We start from the raw sequence: 18,918 nt of genomic DNA on the forward strand, positions 1-18,918 counted from the left end.
ATGTTGCATAGAGGATGTGGATATCAAGCTGATTATTATCAGAGTTGGATGATGAGTGAATATACAGTTGCCTCTATGTTTAATGACTTTCAAGGGACCACAAAAAATCCTTAAGTAGAAAGCGTCCTTAAATAGAATGCTTTTAACACTATAGTGGACCATCTGGGACTGTGGAAAGCCGTCGTTAAATAGAGCATCATTAAACAGAGAGCCAACTGTATTACCAATCCATTTTTAAAGCAGAATATTTTATTATTCTATTACATACAAAATAACAAATTTCTACAACAATATTAAAAGGTCAGTGCATAAGTCACAATAACACAATAGTCTACAACTTCTTCTTCAGCTGCTCTGCAAGCTCGTTAATGTCCGCACAGAACTCTGCTTTCAGATTTCTTGTCTGAGGAAGAAAAACATTAAAAGATATTTTTCAATTGTCTAAATTTATATATAAAGATGGGCAATTTCATGTGTGACAGAATGACGTTTTCCACGAAAAACAAACGTTCAAAAGATAACACAGTAAAATTATTTTCAAAAAAAAAAAAAAAAAACGGACAATTTTTCTTGGTATTTTGTTCAGGGTTTGTACTCAATTTTAGAAACAAAGTAACAGAATGTTTAAAAAAAATACTAAGCACTTTTCATAATGCACACAAAAGGACAAAATAACTTTTCTGGGTCAGAAAGGACAATTTAAGAATTCCTGTAGTTTTCAAATTCCAAGAAAGTGACACCACAAACGAAGAAAAGTGCGGCTCAAGTCATGAAGAGAATTTCTTATCATTATCTAGCTTTTAGTCATAACTTTGAGTGTTGAAACATGCATATCTTTCTTATTGGGAAAGTTTGGTTTGAAATGACTAAAACCACACTTTTCTTTGTTTGTGGTATCATTTTCTTGGAATTTTCGAAAACTACAGAAATTCTTAAATTGTCGTTTTTGACCTAAGAAAGGTAATTTTGTACTTTTGAGTGCATTATGAAAAATGCTTAGTATTTTTTTATTTTTTTAATTCTGTTATTTTATCTTTTTTAGTGTAAATGTATTTCAGAAATAGAATAATTTTACCCTCACGAAACTTCACCTTATTTGTCCATATAAATGCTCGATACTAAAAGGGATAAAACCTAGTACATATGTGTCTAAAGTTTTAAGCAGTGGGCACTAAAATTTAATCTTTGTTCCTCTCTAGGATTTATGCTTGATAATTTCATGCCTGGTTCAGAGAAGCCTTGATTCAAAATTTTCATCATGATTGCTTTTAACGTTACTGTTGCAGGGCAACATAATTTGTAACAATGGATTTTATATGTAAACATTTAATAGGGAAATTAAGTGAAATTTGCTGTTTTCCATCCTACTGAAAATAATAATTTTGCTCTAGAATTTTAATTTTTCAGCGCTAAGTTGTATCTTAAGATTAAGCAAATCATTTAGAGAAATCCCAAAGTCTCTAAGTGGTCTAGTTGCAGAGATATAAGAAACCAGGCCTCAGATTTCTCCGTGACAATCAGGCCAAGTATATTAAAAGTGCTTAAAAAGAAAGGATGTTCAACAAAGTTCACACACATTCCTTCTACTCCATTCTTCCTTTTTATAAACTGATGAAGAGGCTCGTTTTTAATAGCCTTGAAACAGCAGTTTTCTGAGTTAATTATTTTAAATGTTATTAGTACTTTTTTTGATTGCGAGATTTTGAAGGAGCACTAATGAGCTGTCCATTTAATGATGTCACTTTTTTCCCACACATTTGACCCCCCCTTCCTCTTTTGTCAAAGTGTCACACACTTCACCTAACTCCTCCTCTTGTCACATGTCATATTTTTAATAAACATATTGTTACAATAACAGTGTGATGTCACTTCCCCTTGTCACAATTTCATGAATTTGTCTCTCCCTCAAGGCATGACATTACTTGTGGATAACCCTTTTTACAATATCATAACTGCGACTAATTATGGAATTATTTTTTTTAACACACTCACTTAATATAGTACATCTACTTATTTATTTTTAAATATTAAAATAATAATTAGACAACCTGACTTTTGCTGCTGAGAGTGTGGTTGAGGGAAAAACAATAATCATAAAACTTGAAAAAAAAAAATAGCCAAGCACCATTTAAGCATGTTTTACATCACTTATGAAATGTCTTAATCATCTAATAATATTTTCACCTTCAACTTTTATGACTTCTCTGATTAATGTGCAAATTACATCTTTATAAAGAAATAAATTTATGAAATTACATTAAAATCGCCCTAGTGACAAAGTTGTCGATTGAAGTATATTTTAAGTTACTGTCATAGAGGAAGGTTATGTAGCCTTGAACTAAAAATGAAGGAGTTAAAAACAAAATGAAGGATTTTGAAGGGCCCTTCAAAACAATTTCCTAAATGAAGGAGTATTGGAGGAGTTTTGAAGGAGCGTACAAACCCTGTTTATTGCTAACAATTAAAGTATAAAAAACAAAACAGAAACTTTTTTTTTTTGTTTTATTTATTTATTCTAATTTTTATGTTTTTTTGCTTGGGGATACGATGACATTTTTGACAACCAAGCTTTTGGACTTCTTAGTACAAACAAAATTTTTGTGAACGATATGCAAATTCATCCTTTTTACTGATGAATACTTTGAGATCCTTGAGTATGTTGTATAAAGAATCAGACATCTTCCTGTGACCAATCTTTGCAGGAAAGCAAAGACAATTCAAGGAAACATGGAGAAACAAAGCGCAGAATAATAAATCGATGGTCACACTCTATGTTAACAGCTTTAATCTTCCTAAGTTTATTTGATTATGCATTTCAAATTTATTTTTACAGTCATCTTACATTTATTGGATTGTTTAGTAGTTTACCATAAGGCGAAAACGCAATAGATTAAAAACACAAAATGCACTTACTCTAAACACAAATGCAACAAAAAGAAAAAAAAAATCCTAGTAGATAATCAGTTCTATTGCTCCTCCTTCTTGGAGTGTACGTTTCCAGATTCACACGTAGTAACATTTGCCACAATATTCAAGAAATATTTCATTTTCGCCCAGCTCAAATCAACAAAGATTTCAAAATAATTCCATCACTCCATCCCTTTAGCTTAGTTATCATTGCTGTTTATGAAACCGTAATTCTTAAAACAATTTTGTCTACTGCTTCAATCGTAAGCAAAATTTATTCTCTTCATTTCAGAGTTTGCATTGCTTTTAAATGTCTTTTTATCCTAAAAGCGAGATTATTTGTGTCATCCAGAAAATAAATGCTACTTTTTCAATTTCTGCCAAAACGTTAAGTCTCTCAAAGATTAGCTATCAATGAACTTTTAGGTCGTCAGCCAGGTCAGAAAGTAGCAGAATCGGCTTATTTTCACAAAATCTTGGAACAATGTGAGAATTAAGGAGCACTATTGTAAATAAATAACCCCTCTAATACAAGATGATAAGCAAAGCAATGTTAAAGGGAAGAAAAACTTTCTTTTTCTTATTTTGGCTGCATTTCTCTACATAAAATCCAAACGAAATTTTCTTCTTAAAAACTTCAGACTTAAAGCTGTTTTGTTGCAATTGAATGACAAGAATTTTCATTCCATTTAAGATGGAATGACGAGTCCATTTATGGCAATAAAAGTAACCATATTTTACACGAAATTAAAAAATATATATATTTCATTTGGCTCATACAAAGTAACAAAAAGCTAAAAACCAGGACAAATTATTTCTTATCAGGAAAATCAGAACAACTAAGCGCTCTGGCTTATATAACACTGTTAACTCATTAAAATGTAAGCATATTATTATTTTTTCTGTCTGATGAAGACTTTTGGATTAAAATCAAGGTTTGTGATTTTTTTTTGATTTTTTTAAAAAAATTTAAAAAGTCAGATTTTTTAAAATTTAAATCGGATTTTTTTGATTTAAATCAGATTTTTTATATGTTTTTTAACCCCCTTGCAGTTGTACAGTCCCAGAATCACATGTTAAATGGACGAGATATCTCGTCATAAACTGCAAGGTGGTTAAATCTTCAAAAAATTTCAGATATTAATTACTTTTACATTTATAAACATACTATAGTTCATACAATAGATGAAAAAGCAACATTTTAGCTATTTTCATTTCACGGTAGTAGCTATTTTTTAAAATAGGAAAATGAAGAACAGCTTTAATGCAAATGCATGCTTCAAATTAAGTTTAACATTTACTCCCCCCCTCCCCCCAACTATAACCACAAACCCTTCAACTATAATTCTAGGAAACAGTGGTTCTACTCTTTCCTAGAGTTATAACTTTCATACTTTTTAGAAGAAAAATTTCTTAAAATTTAGCAATTTTCTATGTTTATCAGCATATAGTCCACAAAATTTCTAAAACAGATTGAAGTGTTCAATTGGGATGAAGAAGGCAAAAAAAACCACCCTCTAAAATAAAGCTATCTGAACTAATGAATCTATTCAGTTTGCTCTGTTCTAAATATTGAATAAATATTTAAGATTTATTAACATGTTAGAATGTTTACATAAGATGTGATTTTTTTTAATGCTTTGTTCAAAGATAAGGTTTCCATCAACATGTATGTTTTCAGTGTTAAAGTAATATGTTGAACAATTACTTTTGTTAACTTTATTAGTCATGGTTTATAAGAAAAAATACAAATTTTTTATTTGTTCTGAACTTATTTTAGAGTAAAAGCAATATTGCAAGAGTTTGAAAATATATTACACATACAAAAAGAGGGATCTATATAGTTTTGCCAGTTGAAGTTAAGATTGTATACAGCAGTATACTTAAATTTCGAGCAACACATTTTAACAATTCAAAATTTATTTATAAAAATTAAATCAACTGATTTTAATTAATGTTTTTAAAAAATCACTTGATTTAAATCATGATTTTAATTATGATTTGAATCAAACTGATTTAAATCAACAAACCCTGATTAAAATGACTTTTGTTTCTATTGTGAACTAGTGGAAACATCACTATGACAATTATGTAAGTTGACAGCTAAAGTGAGTCAAATTTTAGAGTAAAAACAGAAGTGATTTACATAGAAAAGATCTATCAGTAGCGTTCCTACAGGAGGGTGAGGGCGAGAGGGGAGGTCCGCCTGGTAACACCCATCTCGGAGGTGACACCTTAAATGGATTTATGAGTTTAAAAAGATACAAATACATGATCCTCACATTATATCGTCAGTCTTCACATTTAATCTATTGCCGAAAATAGAGCACAATGAGGCGAGAGGGTAGTTAGAAATGCGTCTATGAAAATTTTTTACATAAAAGAAATTTGTAATTTATATTTGTCTTTTATTTTAAACTTTGGTTTCACCTCAGAAATAAAAATGAGTTGGCTACGAAAATTGTATGAAATTCATGCTTACATAAAGCATTATCTTTTCTTTCTTGGTGGGGGAGAAGGGGAAGTGACACTACAATCTGCCACTCTGGCCGACATCCATACTAGGAATGGCGCTGAATCTATAAAGTCTATTAATTTTTTTATTCTATATATCATAAAATTGATTTAAAACATCATAGACATTCTAATTATTTAATTACAAACCTTTGTTTTGTAATTAGAAATCTTTTGTTTTGCTTCAGAATCAACCCTTTTGTGCTTTTCTCTCATCTGTAAAAGAGTTTCTCTCAGTGACTCTATGTTTTGAAGAAGTTTTCGCTCAATCTCCTTTGAAGATTCCAAAAGAGTTTTTTCTTTTTGAGTTTCCCTAAAGTTTAAAAATCATAATTTCAATACAAATTAATATACTTATTACTATAGATTACAATCAGAATTTTAAATACAAAAAAAAGAAAAAAATCAAAACTATTGTGAAACATCACAATACTAAGCACACCATTTTTTTTTTTTTTTTTGAGCACACCAAATAGGGGATATACAGCTTTGTATGAAAAGCTTTTACTATACCGCCTATACTTCTTCTCTCAATTTTTAATTTAAATTGTATTGGCAGTTTTGAAATTAGCCTAAATATAACGATATTAAGACTAACTGTAGTTTTTTAGTGTTGTTATCAAGAAATCATGTACTTATTTTATTTCATACTTTTTCGTGAAAAATCAAGCATTTAAAAATGAGGAGTTTATTACTCAGTTGAAAAATTTTCCAAATTGAAGTCCTAAAAGGCAATTTTTGATTACCTTTTGGGGTATTTGTGGAGGAGCATGGTAAAAGGGGGCTCTCCCCAACAAAAGTTTCTAACCTTAAGTTATAAATATAACAAATTTAGGTACTCTTGTGAGCAATAGGTGTAATGAGGATAGCAGCATTTAGAGATTGCCCAAGTGTCTAAAGTTGAAACCAAGAAATGATGTACACGATGAAGCCAAATTTTGGAACTACAGTCGAATTTTGAAATAATGTGCTCTGGCTTAACGAGGAAAACAGAAATACTTGGTTGGTAAAATGTTAAGTCTATGGGAGCATAACTAGCTTTGAACGAGCAAACCCTGCTAAAAGCGAGCAATATCTTGTGATTTATAAAATTTCTATTTGTTTACAATTCAGCTTGCCCGTTTTTGGTAAATTTTCTTTAATATTACAAAGTCAACCGGAGACTTGAAAATTATGTGTGTGTGTGTTTTGTGTATTCCTAAAAAACAACGACACAAGCAAGAGACATTCTGACAGTTCAAAGCAAATTAACCAACTTCTTAGGAATTGTATAGCATTTTCAAAGAAAAAAAGGTAACTATGATGAATTTTTATGATTTTTTTTCAAGCTTGTTTCTTACGAGCACTCGGTTGTAATAGTTATGTTTCGAGAAAAGGGATATAAAATCACTCCCAATTAAGGCCTAAATTTCTTTTAACGTAAAAAACATGCCTTCAATTTTGTTAACTTCTCATAATATTTTCATTCTTTTCTTTATTCTTCTAAAAAAAAAAATCCTATGATCACAAGCCTTTGGAAGGTGCCATGGTCCTCTAGATCTGCCCCTAGCTTAAGTTCAGCCTTGAAAATAAATTGTTAAATGTAAAAACAAAACTAAATTTATATAATTCGAGATGGAAGTTGTTTTACCATGGCCAAAATGTTAACTGGGGTTTATGTGGACACTGTCTGCTTATGAGTTTTCTCGAAAGGGATCTTAAGGAAGCACACAATCATGCATTTTAGAGCAAACCTTGATTCAAGGACACTGTCAGACAGTCGAAGACCCAAATTTTGCTTGAGAATAATAATTTTTAATGACAGAAGACTTGGATCTACAATGTTGCAATTTGCAGATAAAATTTGGATCATGACACTGAAGATGCAAATTGATACAAAAAATTCTACTGCCAAGAAAACATGAAATGCCATTTGTTATAAAATTTTGATTTCATAGTAATTTTAAGTTCAGCATTACAACATTTTTAAATTGCAAGTTTAGTAATCTGAGGAGAAAGTAAGTACTACTTAGTAAGTTTGAATCAAACTTCACATATATAAAAATTGTAACACGCAAAATGAATGAAAAGAAAATTGAACTAAATTAATGACCAACACAACTTCTATTAATTTGCCTCTAACTACACTATACTTGAACATGGCACGAAAATTAAAATTAATTTTCAGTTATTTTGAATTTTCAATGGCATTTTGAAAAATTAGAGTATTTCCAATGCATTAATAAAAATAAACCAAGGCAATAATAAATTAGTACCTTTCTATTTCCTCAAACATCCCATCAAGAGATTGTTGATGTTTTTGGTTATTTAACTTAACCTTTGCATAGTTTTGTTCATGAATTGCTTTCACCTCTGATTTTCTTTCAATATTTGATTCAAGCTCCTTCACTGATTCCTCTTTTTCTGAAAGTTTTTGCATGTCTGATAAATAATCTTGAACTTGCTTACTGTAGGAAACGAAATAAATAGATAAGTAAATAAGTAATATTAAAAATGAATCAATGAATAATAAATGAACTTGAAATGATTACTTTTAAAGAGAATAAAACAAAATTTACTTATCCTCTAAATCAATGATTTGCAACCTTTTAATTTTAATTATCACCAAAGGCACTTTTAAATTTTAACTATCACCCATTACTATTGTCAGAAAATGCGGAAACCTTTTCTGGTTGTATATTTTTTAAGATGCGGCATTAATTTTTCAATTATCGACTAGCCTAATATGAAATGAATAAATATCTTTGTGCAACAAAGTAACAGTATGAAACACAACGTTCATAAAATTAAAAAATAGCAATTGATTGCAGACATTTGCTTTGGGGTTTCCAGAAACCCCTTTTCAATGTAGTCAACCAAGGAACATGTACATGATCCATGTAAAGTCATCCAAGAAACTTAACATTCCAAAGCTCACACTTTTTGCACCTTGAAATCCCAAAACAAGTGTCTGCAATCAATTTCTATTTTGTGCTTCATAAACATTGTATTTCATACTGTTATTTAATGCTTTAGTAGTGAAGTTAGATGAATACTCAATTAGTCGATCTGAAGCTCTTTTCTTTAAAGAAACTGCAACAATCGGAAACAAGCACAGGGAGCCCTTGTACCCGTCACTGATGTGACTTGATCAGATTAGGGGCCTTGTAAAGAAAATCAATATGCTAGCATGTATTATTGAACAGCTACAATTCAGTACTTCAACAACTGAATGTAACTTGACACAAAACTTGACGTTTTAGCACATATATTGATTGTCTGACATAAGGAAAAGTTTTATTTCTACATATACAGTCAAAGCTCTTTAGAATGACCTCCCGAGATTGCAACCCTTCCGTTACAGGGACCAATGCATGAAGCCCAGTTTGCTATTCCACTGATACCATGTCATTTTAATGTCCATTAGAACGTCCAAACTGAATCGTTTATTCCAATATAACATCAAAATTATGTTTCATCTTATTAGTATTCTCAAGACCATGGATTCAAAGCAAATACTTAACAATTTTATGCTTCCAAAGATGAATATTTTTCATTTAAAAGAGTTATTTGATTGTAAAAAGGTCTAAGAATTGTTGAGAGCAATTTTGATAGACATTAAGATTTTTTTTTTAGAAAAAGTCAAAAAAGTGGAAAGTTTTTACAATATCTAAATAAGGAGAGAAACATATTTTGAAAAACAATCTCAAACAGAAAAGAAGCAAACCATAATCTCTAAATTAAAAAACTAATTAGTGCCAGTTACTTTCAGCATAATGTGTCGTTAAGTATTCTTTAAATTTATGAGTAGTTTTAATTATTTTGTATCAGACAATTAATTTTTAATTTCTTAACGCGTTTTACGTAATGTCCCAGTATTTTTAAATATGACTGAAAAACATGACGATGAAAACTAGATTTGCATTGTAGTAACCTCTTGTTATAATGACTGATTTTGTTGTATTGAATTATTGTTTTCATTTCATGAGTTATTATCGAATAAATAGCCTAATTTAAATTATTTATCAACTGAAATGATTGTTGTTGTATAAATAGTTCTTATTAGCTCCACAGAAACTTTGTTGTACAAAAAAAAAAAAAAAGATACTAACAAATGTAAGAAATTGGAGGGGAAAAAAACAATAAAAATTTATTACCATAACTGCTGCAATTCTTCATCAGTTTTTTGTAAGACTGCCAAAGCCTTACTGTAATTTTCTTGAGTTTTTTTAGCATCCTCCAGTTTTTTTTCCCAATCTTTTAGTTCTTTTTCCTTATTTTTAATTTTTAGCTCCATTGATTTAATATCTTCTTGTAGTTTTTGTATTTCACTTTTAAATCGATCAGGAGAAGACAGGATCAGTTGTCTTAGATCGTCTAGTTTCTCTTTTGCAGATGCAATATCTACACAAGTAGCGCTCTAAAAAATTTATAATGTGTTGTGTTAATCAGAAGTGCAGGATGCAATTAGCACATACACACTAAAAATCACTCATAAAAATAAAACAAATAAATACAAATATGAAAGCAAGGATGTGCCAACCCAAACTTGCTTTCGGAGCAATCTTAGGAGCAGGGAAATGGTGAGTTTTGAGCAGCTTGGAGCAGCAAAACGGTGAATTTGGGTCAGTCTGGAACAGTAAAATTGCCAATTTGGAGCGGCCTGGAGCAATAAAATTGCAAATTTAGACAGGGGTAGAAGTGATCGACTTGTCACATATAGGACATTTTCCACAAAAAATATAGGACAAATATAGGACACATTATACGAATAATTTTGCTTCAAACAAAATTACAACTTACATCTGAAATGACTTTCCTGTAGTTGAAAGAATATTTTTTGAAAAAACAGTGTACTTTATAGACTAAATAACTAAACAAAATTTGAACAAAGATAATTTAATTATTTTTTCCTCACTCATGACCCAAGAACTAATTCCACTGTTCTTTGATTTTATATCTAAACTGAACTCTTTACCACTTGTATTAAGAACAAACAGAGCTTAAGAAGGATCCTTATGACGTTTTTCAGAGTTTTCTTTATGCTTGAATGTTTCAGCATGCTGCCTCAATTGCGAAAATCCACTATTGCTTATGAGCACTGAACAGTTGCAAAAATGGCAAAATTCAGAAAAAATAATCTTTTCCTTTAGTGCACCATGCACCAAAATTTGTACTATTAATGTCCTCCTGGTCCAACCACTCCATACCAAATTTTGTTAAACGATGCGATTTCGCCATTATAATTCCACATATTACAACAAAATATGTTTTAACATCATAAAGAACTAACATTCTACGATCCCAAAATGCACTGAACACAAAAATATACGAACGGAAACCATGATGGAAAACAAAACAAATGGCTGTTGCCCAAACGCAAAATTTTAAAACCAACTTCAGATTTAGTTCTCGAAACTCCACCCCACTATAAGGACGTCACATTGCTGTAGCCAATGAGCGAAGATGCCTGTTGCAGGATTTAGTCAGTTTTGTTTTTTAATTTGAAATTCGTTTGGGGACGTCTTTCAGCTATATTTCAGCGAAAAATCCGATGTTACAAAGTTGATTTACTGTTCTTTTTAAAAGATAGATAGGGTAAAAAACAGGGATATAGGAAATATAGGACATTTTCAAAAAATATAGGAAATATAGGACGGTTTTGATGCTTTTTTTGAAAATATAGGAAATATAGGATATATAGGACTACTTCGACCCCTGTTTAGAGCAGCTTGCAGAAGCAAAAATTTAAATTTTGCATCAATTTAGAGTAACTATGTATATTTCACACACAGAAACACGTGCAACATGAGAAAATAAAAAAGGAGATTAAGGATGCAAAAACACCATAACTACAACTACAAATTGAAGCTCTCTTAATTACATTTTTTTTGTCTAATATTTTTCACAAAAGACAAGTCCTGTCTGGCTCTACTTTTTTTTACACTTCTTTCGATTTAAATTTAGTGCACACATTTACTTTGCTTAATACATCACTGCTTTAGTGCATATTTAAGTTCTGCATTTTTTTTTTTTTTTTGTTTAAGTTAAGAGTGCTTTGAAACTTATTTTTAAAATTTGTTTGCTTTTATGTAACATACTCAAAAAGGCTTTTAAAAAAAGCACAAAAGAATGGTTGAATTTAAAAACTTTACCTCAAAAATAGTCCGGTCAATTTGTACATAAAAATAGGGATCAAATAACAAAAATTCCGACAAAGCCAAATTTTTGTACAGAGCTTGGGTTTACAATCTTTACTAATAATGAAGCTAAAAGTCTCTCTGTCTGGAGGAAGTTTGGATCTCTGTGACGCGCATAGCGGCTAGACCGTTTGGCCGATTTTCATGAAATTTGGCACAAAGTTAGTTGTGGCATGGGAATGTGAACCTCAAAGCGATTTTTCGAAAATTTGATGTGGTTCTTTTTCAATTCCAATTTAAGAACAAAAATATTATAAGATGGATGAGTAAATTACGAAATTATCATAACGTGAAACCATAACATGGGCACAAGCCAATTGGCGAGATACGAAATTATCATAACTTAGAACCATAACATGAGTACAAGCCAAATGGCGAGGAAATTCACCATACATTATTTGTAAATATACAGGCGAACCAAAAGACCTTTTAATTTTTCTATTACGGGCAAAGCCATGCGGGTACCACTAGTTACAAATAAAGTGGCAAAAGTTCCCATCAATCCCATGTGCATAGGCGGATTTATGGGGGGGGGGGGGGGGGGGCGGAGGGGAGCAATGCCCCCCAGTCTTGGGAGGATTTTATACATAGTAACAATACACCTTCCAAAATCTTAAAAGAAAAAATTATGATTTTTTTCTTTTTTGAATAGTTCAGAAGCGAAAATGAAGAAAAATAACGGCTGTCCATTTCTAAATGGTGGGTGGGGGGGGGGGGGAGAAACCATACAATGTAATACAAGTAGTAAAGTGGTCACTGGGATGCTGAAATGTAATAAAAACAACTACTTCGAACTGAAAACCATTAGGGCAAGTATATAAGGGTCATTCTCCAGAAAAGGTAACTTTTTAATTCAAATATTTTTTAATTTCAAAGCCTTTTCTTTTCTTATTTTTTATTCTTACATGAAAGTGTTACCTACTAGAAGTAACGACAAACAATGGTCTAGCAAGGTTCCAATTATTTTACTCATAAATAAAAAAAATTAAAAAATGCTTTGTTCACGGAAAAAAAAAGAAGAAAAAACTTTTAATGTTTAAAAATTGTGGCTAATTTAGTATCAAAGTAGTAATTTTGTTAATTGTGCAAACAATGAGCTACTTTAATGATTAGTGGGACTCTAATGTTAAGCTCTCTTAATTAAAGTACAGCTTAATTAGTAAGTTTCCTTTTAATTAAAATGTGTGTTAAAAAGTAGTATTTAGTAAATTTGAGAATATACTGGCAATTTAAAATTTTCGTAGAATACCTAAGATTGATGTATTTCCCCTCCATCATTTATTTTCACCTCAGAAATAATGACATTGATAAGGCCTGTCATAGAGGTGAGGAATTTTCCATTATTATTGGCCTAATATGGATACATTTTTCAGGGAAATATTTTTTTTTCTTCGTTGCTACAATCTGTACTTGTAAAGCATATGAAAACATGTTCACTTATTTTTTTACATTAATTTACATCCCTGAAATTCAAGTTCACGGAGGTGAGAAGCCACAGTAACCATTTAAAGCAAAATTTAAAGTTTTTAAAGCAAAATCTGTCTTCTTGTTTTTCGACAAAAATCTCACAACTTCTTTATGGCTGAAAGTAAACAAGGGGGCCCCCTTGTATCATGGAAAATAAAATTTGATGTCAAGACTGCCACGTGTTAATGAGGAATGGCATTTTGTGCTTCAGTAACGGAGGTGAGAATTTATTGTGTGACACAACTCCTTATCCTACTAAAACGAACTAAAACACAATATTAAAAATTAAATATACTTAAACAATTGGTATTTAAGTCACTTGTGAAAGGAATAATAAATAAATAAGTATATACTTTTAATTAAACAAGTTATAAAGCAACATAAACAGTCACACAAGGTGTGTAACATGCCACGGAGATGAGAATTCACATGTTGTGAACCAAAAAAACAAAAAATACTAAAATAAAAATTATTATTAAAAAATTGTTGGCAGGTTTAAATAGATATATTTTTGATGAAATTAAAAAGCATTGTTATTGTTAGATGAATTGTTTCTTAAAATTTTTACTGTGAAAGGCGTGCGACTCCAAAAGTTACACTTTTTAAAAAATGACCCATAAGTGAAAATATCGACTGAACGACCTATGTATTCAGCAGCAATACATGAAATAATCAACGACTATTTCAACAAATTAGAATCTCAAATAAAGATTAAAAAAAAGAAAAGAAAGTACTTGAAAAAATACATTTAATTTTAAAGTGCTTGGAAAACTTTGAAAAAGTGTGGATACAAACCATAAATTTAAACATTTATAACAAATGGTAGGGGTTAGAGGGATAGATGCCGAAGTATGTTAAATTTTGTTCCTTGCCTCATTCTGCATCAAAAATGCAAAAATCATGGTTCTCACGTTTCTGTAACATATTAATTGAGATAAATTGTTGTGACTCAAATGTTTGATATCTTGCTGTTTATTTAATCCCAAATGCAATGCATTATTTTGGAAATTCTAATATAGTGCTTGCTTTTATCTTGCTTCGAATGCATATTGTTAATCTGTTCAGCACGAGAAAAAAAACTCGTTTTCTGCACTGCTTGTAATTGAAGAAAAAATTTGTTGAAATGAAAAATCAATATATATTTTTTTCTTTTAAACTTAAAGTAATTGTATCTTACGAAGTTAGAACAATACTGTAAAACTGTAAAATCTAGTACTAAATTTCAGAGACTGAAAAGGGCAAATGAAGCCCAGAATAGTTTTAATTGTTCTGAAGTCCTTGAAATGGATTAGACGAGTTTTTGAAATTCCTAAGCAAAGAGTGCTCCAAATTTATTTCTTATCAAGTGTATAAATTATGAATTATTCAAATGAGCAGCATGTTACTCTTTTGTTACCTATTTTCCAAATCTGTACACCGTTTCTTTTAAAGCACTTTTTACTATTGATCATTTTGTATTTAATTTATTGTTGTATTTGCGGGTGGATTGAAGACGTGATCAAAAACTATTTGAATTGAACCGACAGCCGATGTAAGCAAATAACAATGCATAACCTTCTATTCTACCTTGCCTTTTCTCTCTGAGGACTGCTGTCACTCATTTGCCAACACGAAAACAATTTTTACTTTGTATTATCGTAATTCGCATAAGATTATTTTGCTATTTTTTTCTGTGATTTTTGTGGTTCCAATTACCCCTTATAAGGCTTAAAAATGCAGAATTTCATATCTATTTTACAAAAATTCCTCCGGGAGAGAAACCCCCTGACCCTTTAAATTGGGGATATTCTATACACTACTTAAAAGGGACACTATTTCCCAGCATATACCAAATGTATAATGCATAATGGGGGGGGGAAGTTCGGGGGGCTTTAAAATATGGCCTTTTTTGCCACCAACAGAAAAGCTGTTTGGACTACAAAATAGACTCAAAACCTGAAATAGCTCAGGGTCACATGAAGTCTAAATCTAGCCTTGATTACAACTAATATTACTCAAAAAAAAAAAAAAAAAAATCCTGCCCCCCCCAGGAACTCAGTCCTAAATCCGCCTATGCCCATGTGAGCTAAAAAAGTTATTCGTTGTCAATGTCAAAATTTTAGGTTTTTTTGGATTTTTCTCAAAAACAGTAAGTTCTATCGAAAAGTACCTAAGACCAAAGTTTGGATCACAAAACTCTCTATAAAAATGGTCATCATGATTTTTTCTCTAAGACCAAACCATTTCCCAGATATTGCGCACTCTCAAAAGACAGCCAGTCAATTACAGAATACCCTCTACTCATACGACCTTGAATAACATCTCGCTATTCTAGTCTGTGTGGCGTCGTTCACGAACCCAGGGGTGCCCATCCCCCTGATTGCATGGGCACACCCTCTCAATATCGTGCAGCCCCCTCTCAAAAAAGCAAGAGTCTCCCTTCAGAAAATGAGAAAAATACCCCTCAAAACAACCCTCCTTTTAATGTTTTTTGAGCTCTCAAACTGTAACCACATTTCATACAATAAAACCTAGTTTGGCTGGCGAGTCGCATAATTATTTTAATTCCTGACAATGTTTGGCCTTAGTGATACATTGTGGGTAAAATTTCAGTATTCTATCGACTCTTAAGAAATCCATCTCTCTTGGTTAGACAACAAACTGGTTGACGCTTCTTCGTCCAATTTTGCGCATCTTCTCATTGCTTTAGTATAACGTTATGTTATGGAAATCATATAATTCAGTAAGCACGCCATCAAGCACCATTTCTTTTAAAGTTTTATCTGAAATTCCTTTTTCAAGAGGATGATCCGAGTTTTCTCACTTCTGCTCATCAAAGAACTCAAGGTTGTCTGTCTCTCTGCATCGAAATTGAAATCTGGAATTGTAAATTTTCGTTATCCAATCGAATTCTTCAAGCTTGTCATCGTACTATGTTTAGATTAGCAGCACTTGTTCTGAAAACTGGTTACTTTGAGAATAAAAAAATAACACTGTGTATTACGGATGACCATCATCAGAGAACTTGTTTCGAGACGGATGAGGACGACCAGTTCGAATAATTAAACTGAACAATGAAAATTTATCCTTCCAGATTTCAATTTTGAAGCTGAGAGACTACTATGAGCTCATCGATAAGCAGAACTGGTAAAACTCGGCTCCTTCCTTCAAAAAGAGGATTTCCGATTAAACTTTGAAAGCAATGGTGCTTGACGGCATACCTACTGAGTACAGGGGTCTGTCCAGGATTTTTCACAAGGTCCATTTTTTAACAACTTATTACCATGTATATAAAAGTCTATGCATCAGTTTTTGAAAGAATATGTATTTTGATACGTTCACAGACAGAAATGCATCGATATTTTTGTAAAACTGTCCTTCCGTTACCGCTGGAATTCACCCTTAGAAACTGCTAATAATAATTACTAGCTTTGTTTTGTTTTTGTTTCTACATAGGCAAAATGATAAAAGGTCAAACTAAAATCATTAACGAGAAGTATAAAGTAGCAACTTTTTTCAATTGTCTGCAAAAAAAGAGACAACAGCCAACCAATAGAAAAAAAAAATCCTTAATGGCTTAAAAACAGCAAAGAAAATATAAATAGAATTTTATATTTCAAATTTTTACAAGACAAAAAAAAAATGTTTAAACATTGATACTATTACAGTAGCCCCTAGTTATATCGCTCATTCAGATATATCGCTCTTTTCTCCTATCTCCCAAAATATTGAAGCTTAAAATAAAAAATAAAAACTTTGCTTTAAGTTTGAAATCATGCCTGAAAACATATGGTATTGCTCGGAGAAGGTATCTTTCTTCTTTATTTTGTCAATGAATAAAAGGAAGCTATTTTTCTGAATTCGCTGGAAAAGCAGCAGGAATTCCTGCCATCCGAATGTATATACCAGCACAGTATATTTCAGTTTCAAGTTTGTAAATTACTTGACATCTCTTGTATTGATACATTGCCTTTACAATGGGCGAGAGCAGGTGTTGTACTAGTTCATGTAAAAGAGAACATACGCCCTTCTTTTAGTACAGAAAAGATCTGTGCTTGGCTGTACAAACCAGGATTTGCATCAAAGAAAGGAAGAATGATCTGGACAGGCAATCTAGTTTTTTGTAAACAATGTGACAGCAAGTCAAACAGATTAGAAAGTCTTTTGGGAATAAGAGGGTATTGGAATGCTCACTCTTATCTCGCGGTAGCTCAGAGAAGATTGTCTTGGTTCGCCATTCGATGTTTTTAACTTTCTGAGGGTGAAAATTTACTTAAATTTCAATCATGTTTAAATATTAATAGGTGTGATAGTATATTCGTGAACTACATCGAAACCACTAGAAAATCATATCAAAAAGAACAAATGCTAATTTACTTGTGTATTGGATTTATGATTATTTTTAATGACCTCCGTTATATCGCGCTTTCAGATATATCGCTCTTTCTTGTCCAACGAAAAGTGGGATATAACAAGGGGTTACTATATTAATAAACATATATAAAAACTTACTATTTTGTTTTTCAATTCAACTTCTCCTGTTTTCAAATCATAATACTCAGTCTTAATTTTTGCCTAAAAAATTTAAGAGACTAATATATCATCTACTGCATAATAATAATACACATATATAGTAGTGGTGTGACACCCATGAAAACATGAATGTAAAATCAAACTTTTTACATACATTTTAAGTCTTGTAAAATCAAACAAATGCTTTTATGGGAAAAGTGAACAAATAGCCAACATTTATTAATCTACATCTAAGATTTAAAGCTCTAGATTAAGAATTCTGAACAATACGCACTGGCTACCAAAGGCACAAGAAATGGTAGCCACTTGTGCATGTTTGGTAGCCATCAAAAAAAAAACCTTTGTTGGCAGCACATCTTTTAATTAATTGTTCGGTTATTAAGTAAATAACCAAGCAATGAATTAAAAGATTTTGATGCTCTCAGGATACCTGCTACATTTAGAGCTTTGAAATCCATGACTTCTGCTTGTAACTTTCCATGACCTACAGTATGCAATGTTTCCATTAAATTTTTCACAAGAATATCTGAATTGGTGCTTTGTGAATGTAATAATTGCAACCATCTGATAACAACTAAAAAATAATTTATCTGTACAAAATATTACTAGAGAAACTCAAGAGAAAGGCTCAAACAATGCCCACATGTAAGTTAACATTAAGTTTGAACAATGACATCATCGCACCATTAATGGTCTCAGGATCACGACTTCAGTTGTTTTGTAAGGAAGAATGCTTGGAATTAAGAGATTGTCTGATGCGCTGAATGAAATGGCTAACAACATGGAAGAAATTGGAAATGTATTGTCACAGCCCAATGTAACTTTTATCAAATAAAGAAACCCGTGGACGCCACCTTTAGCGACTAGGACTATTCTTTGGTAGGCATTTTCAATGAAATGGTCTCCCTTTGGTGACTGGCAGCTGTTAATTTAGAGCTTTATAAAGATTCCTTAACTGTCTAAACAAATTCAATAATAATCACAAGAATGATTTTATAAATGAATTATTAAAAATACCTTAATTATAAATCAAATCTTAAAAAGTGTATAACTCATACACGTTTTTAAAATACAGAACATTGAAAATCAACACAAATGAATTGGAATAGAAAATGAATCCTTCTAATGTTCCACCCAAGTAATACAAAACTAAATAACGCAAACTAATTGCAAAAATTGGTAATATATTTCAAACATGGTAACACAAAAAAAAGCATAAAAAATGTGCTCTTAGAAGATTTATTTTTTGCTGAAATGAATTGTACAAAGTATATTTACAACATAAAATGTAGGAAGTGACTTTTAAATATTTATAGCAATTTGAAATATGTACTGCATC

At 31.2% G+C, this 18,918-nt stretch overlaps 1 protein-coding gene across 2 annotated transcripts in view; it reads right to left on the reverse strand.

Moving 5' to 3' along the window:
• Positions 1-245: 245 nt before the first annotated feature.
• LOC129222772 (uncharacterized) overlaps positions 246-18,918 on the reverse strand; it is a 54,892-nt gene continuing 36,219 nt past the window's right edge. For both annotated transcript variants that reach the window (XM_054857307.1, XM_054857306.1), the window contains exons 9-13: positions 17,559-17,621; positions 9,558-9,820; positions 7,677-7,868; positions 5,572-5,734; positions 246-403 (exon numbers count right to left, since the gene is read on the reverse strand). In XM_054857307.1, the coding sequence (XP_054713282.1) occupies positions 332-403; positions 5,572-5,734; positions 7,677-7,868; positions 9,558-9,820; positions 17,559-17,621 (753 nt within the window). In that variant the 3' untranslated portion in view covers positions 246-331. The remainder of the gene's footprint in view (positions 404-5,571; positions 5,735-7,676; positions 7,869-9,557; positions 9,821-17,558; positions 17,622-18,918) is intronic.

This window comes from Uloborus diversus, chromosome 5 (genome assembly GCF_026930045.1).
Source record: "Uloborus diversus isolate 005 chromosome 5, Udiv.v.3.1, whole genome shotgun sequence".
NCBI classification, from domain to species: Eukaryota; Metazoa; Arthropoda; class Arachnida; order Araneae; family Uloboridae; genus Uloborus; species Uloborus diversus.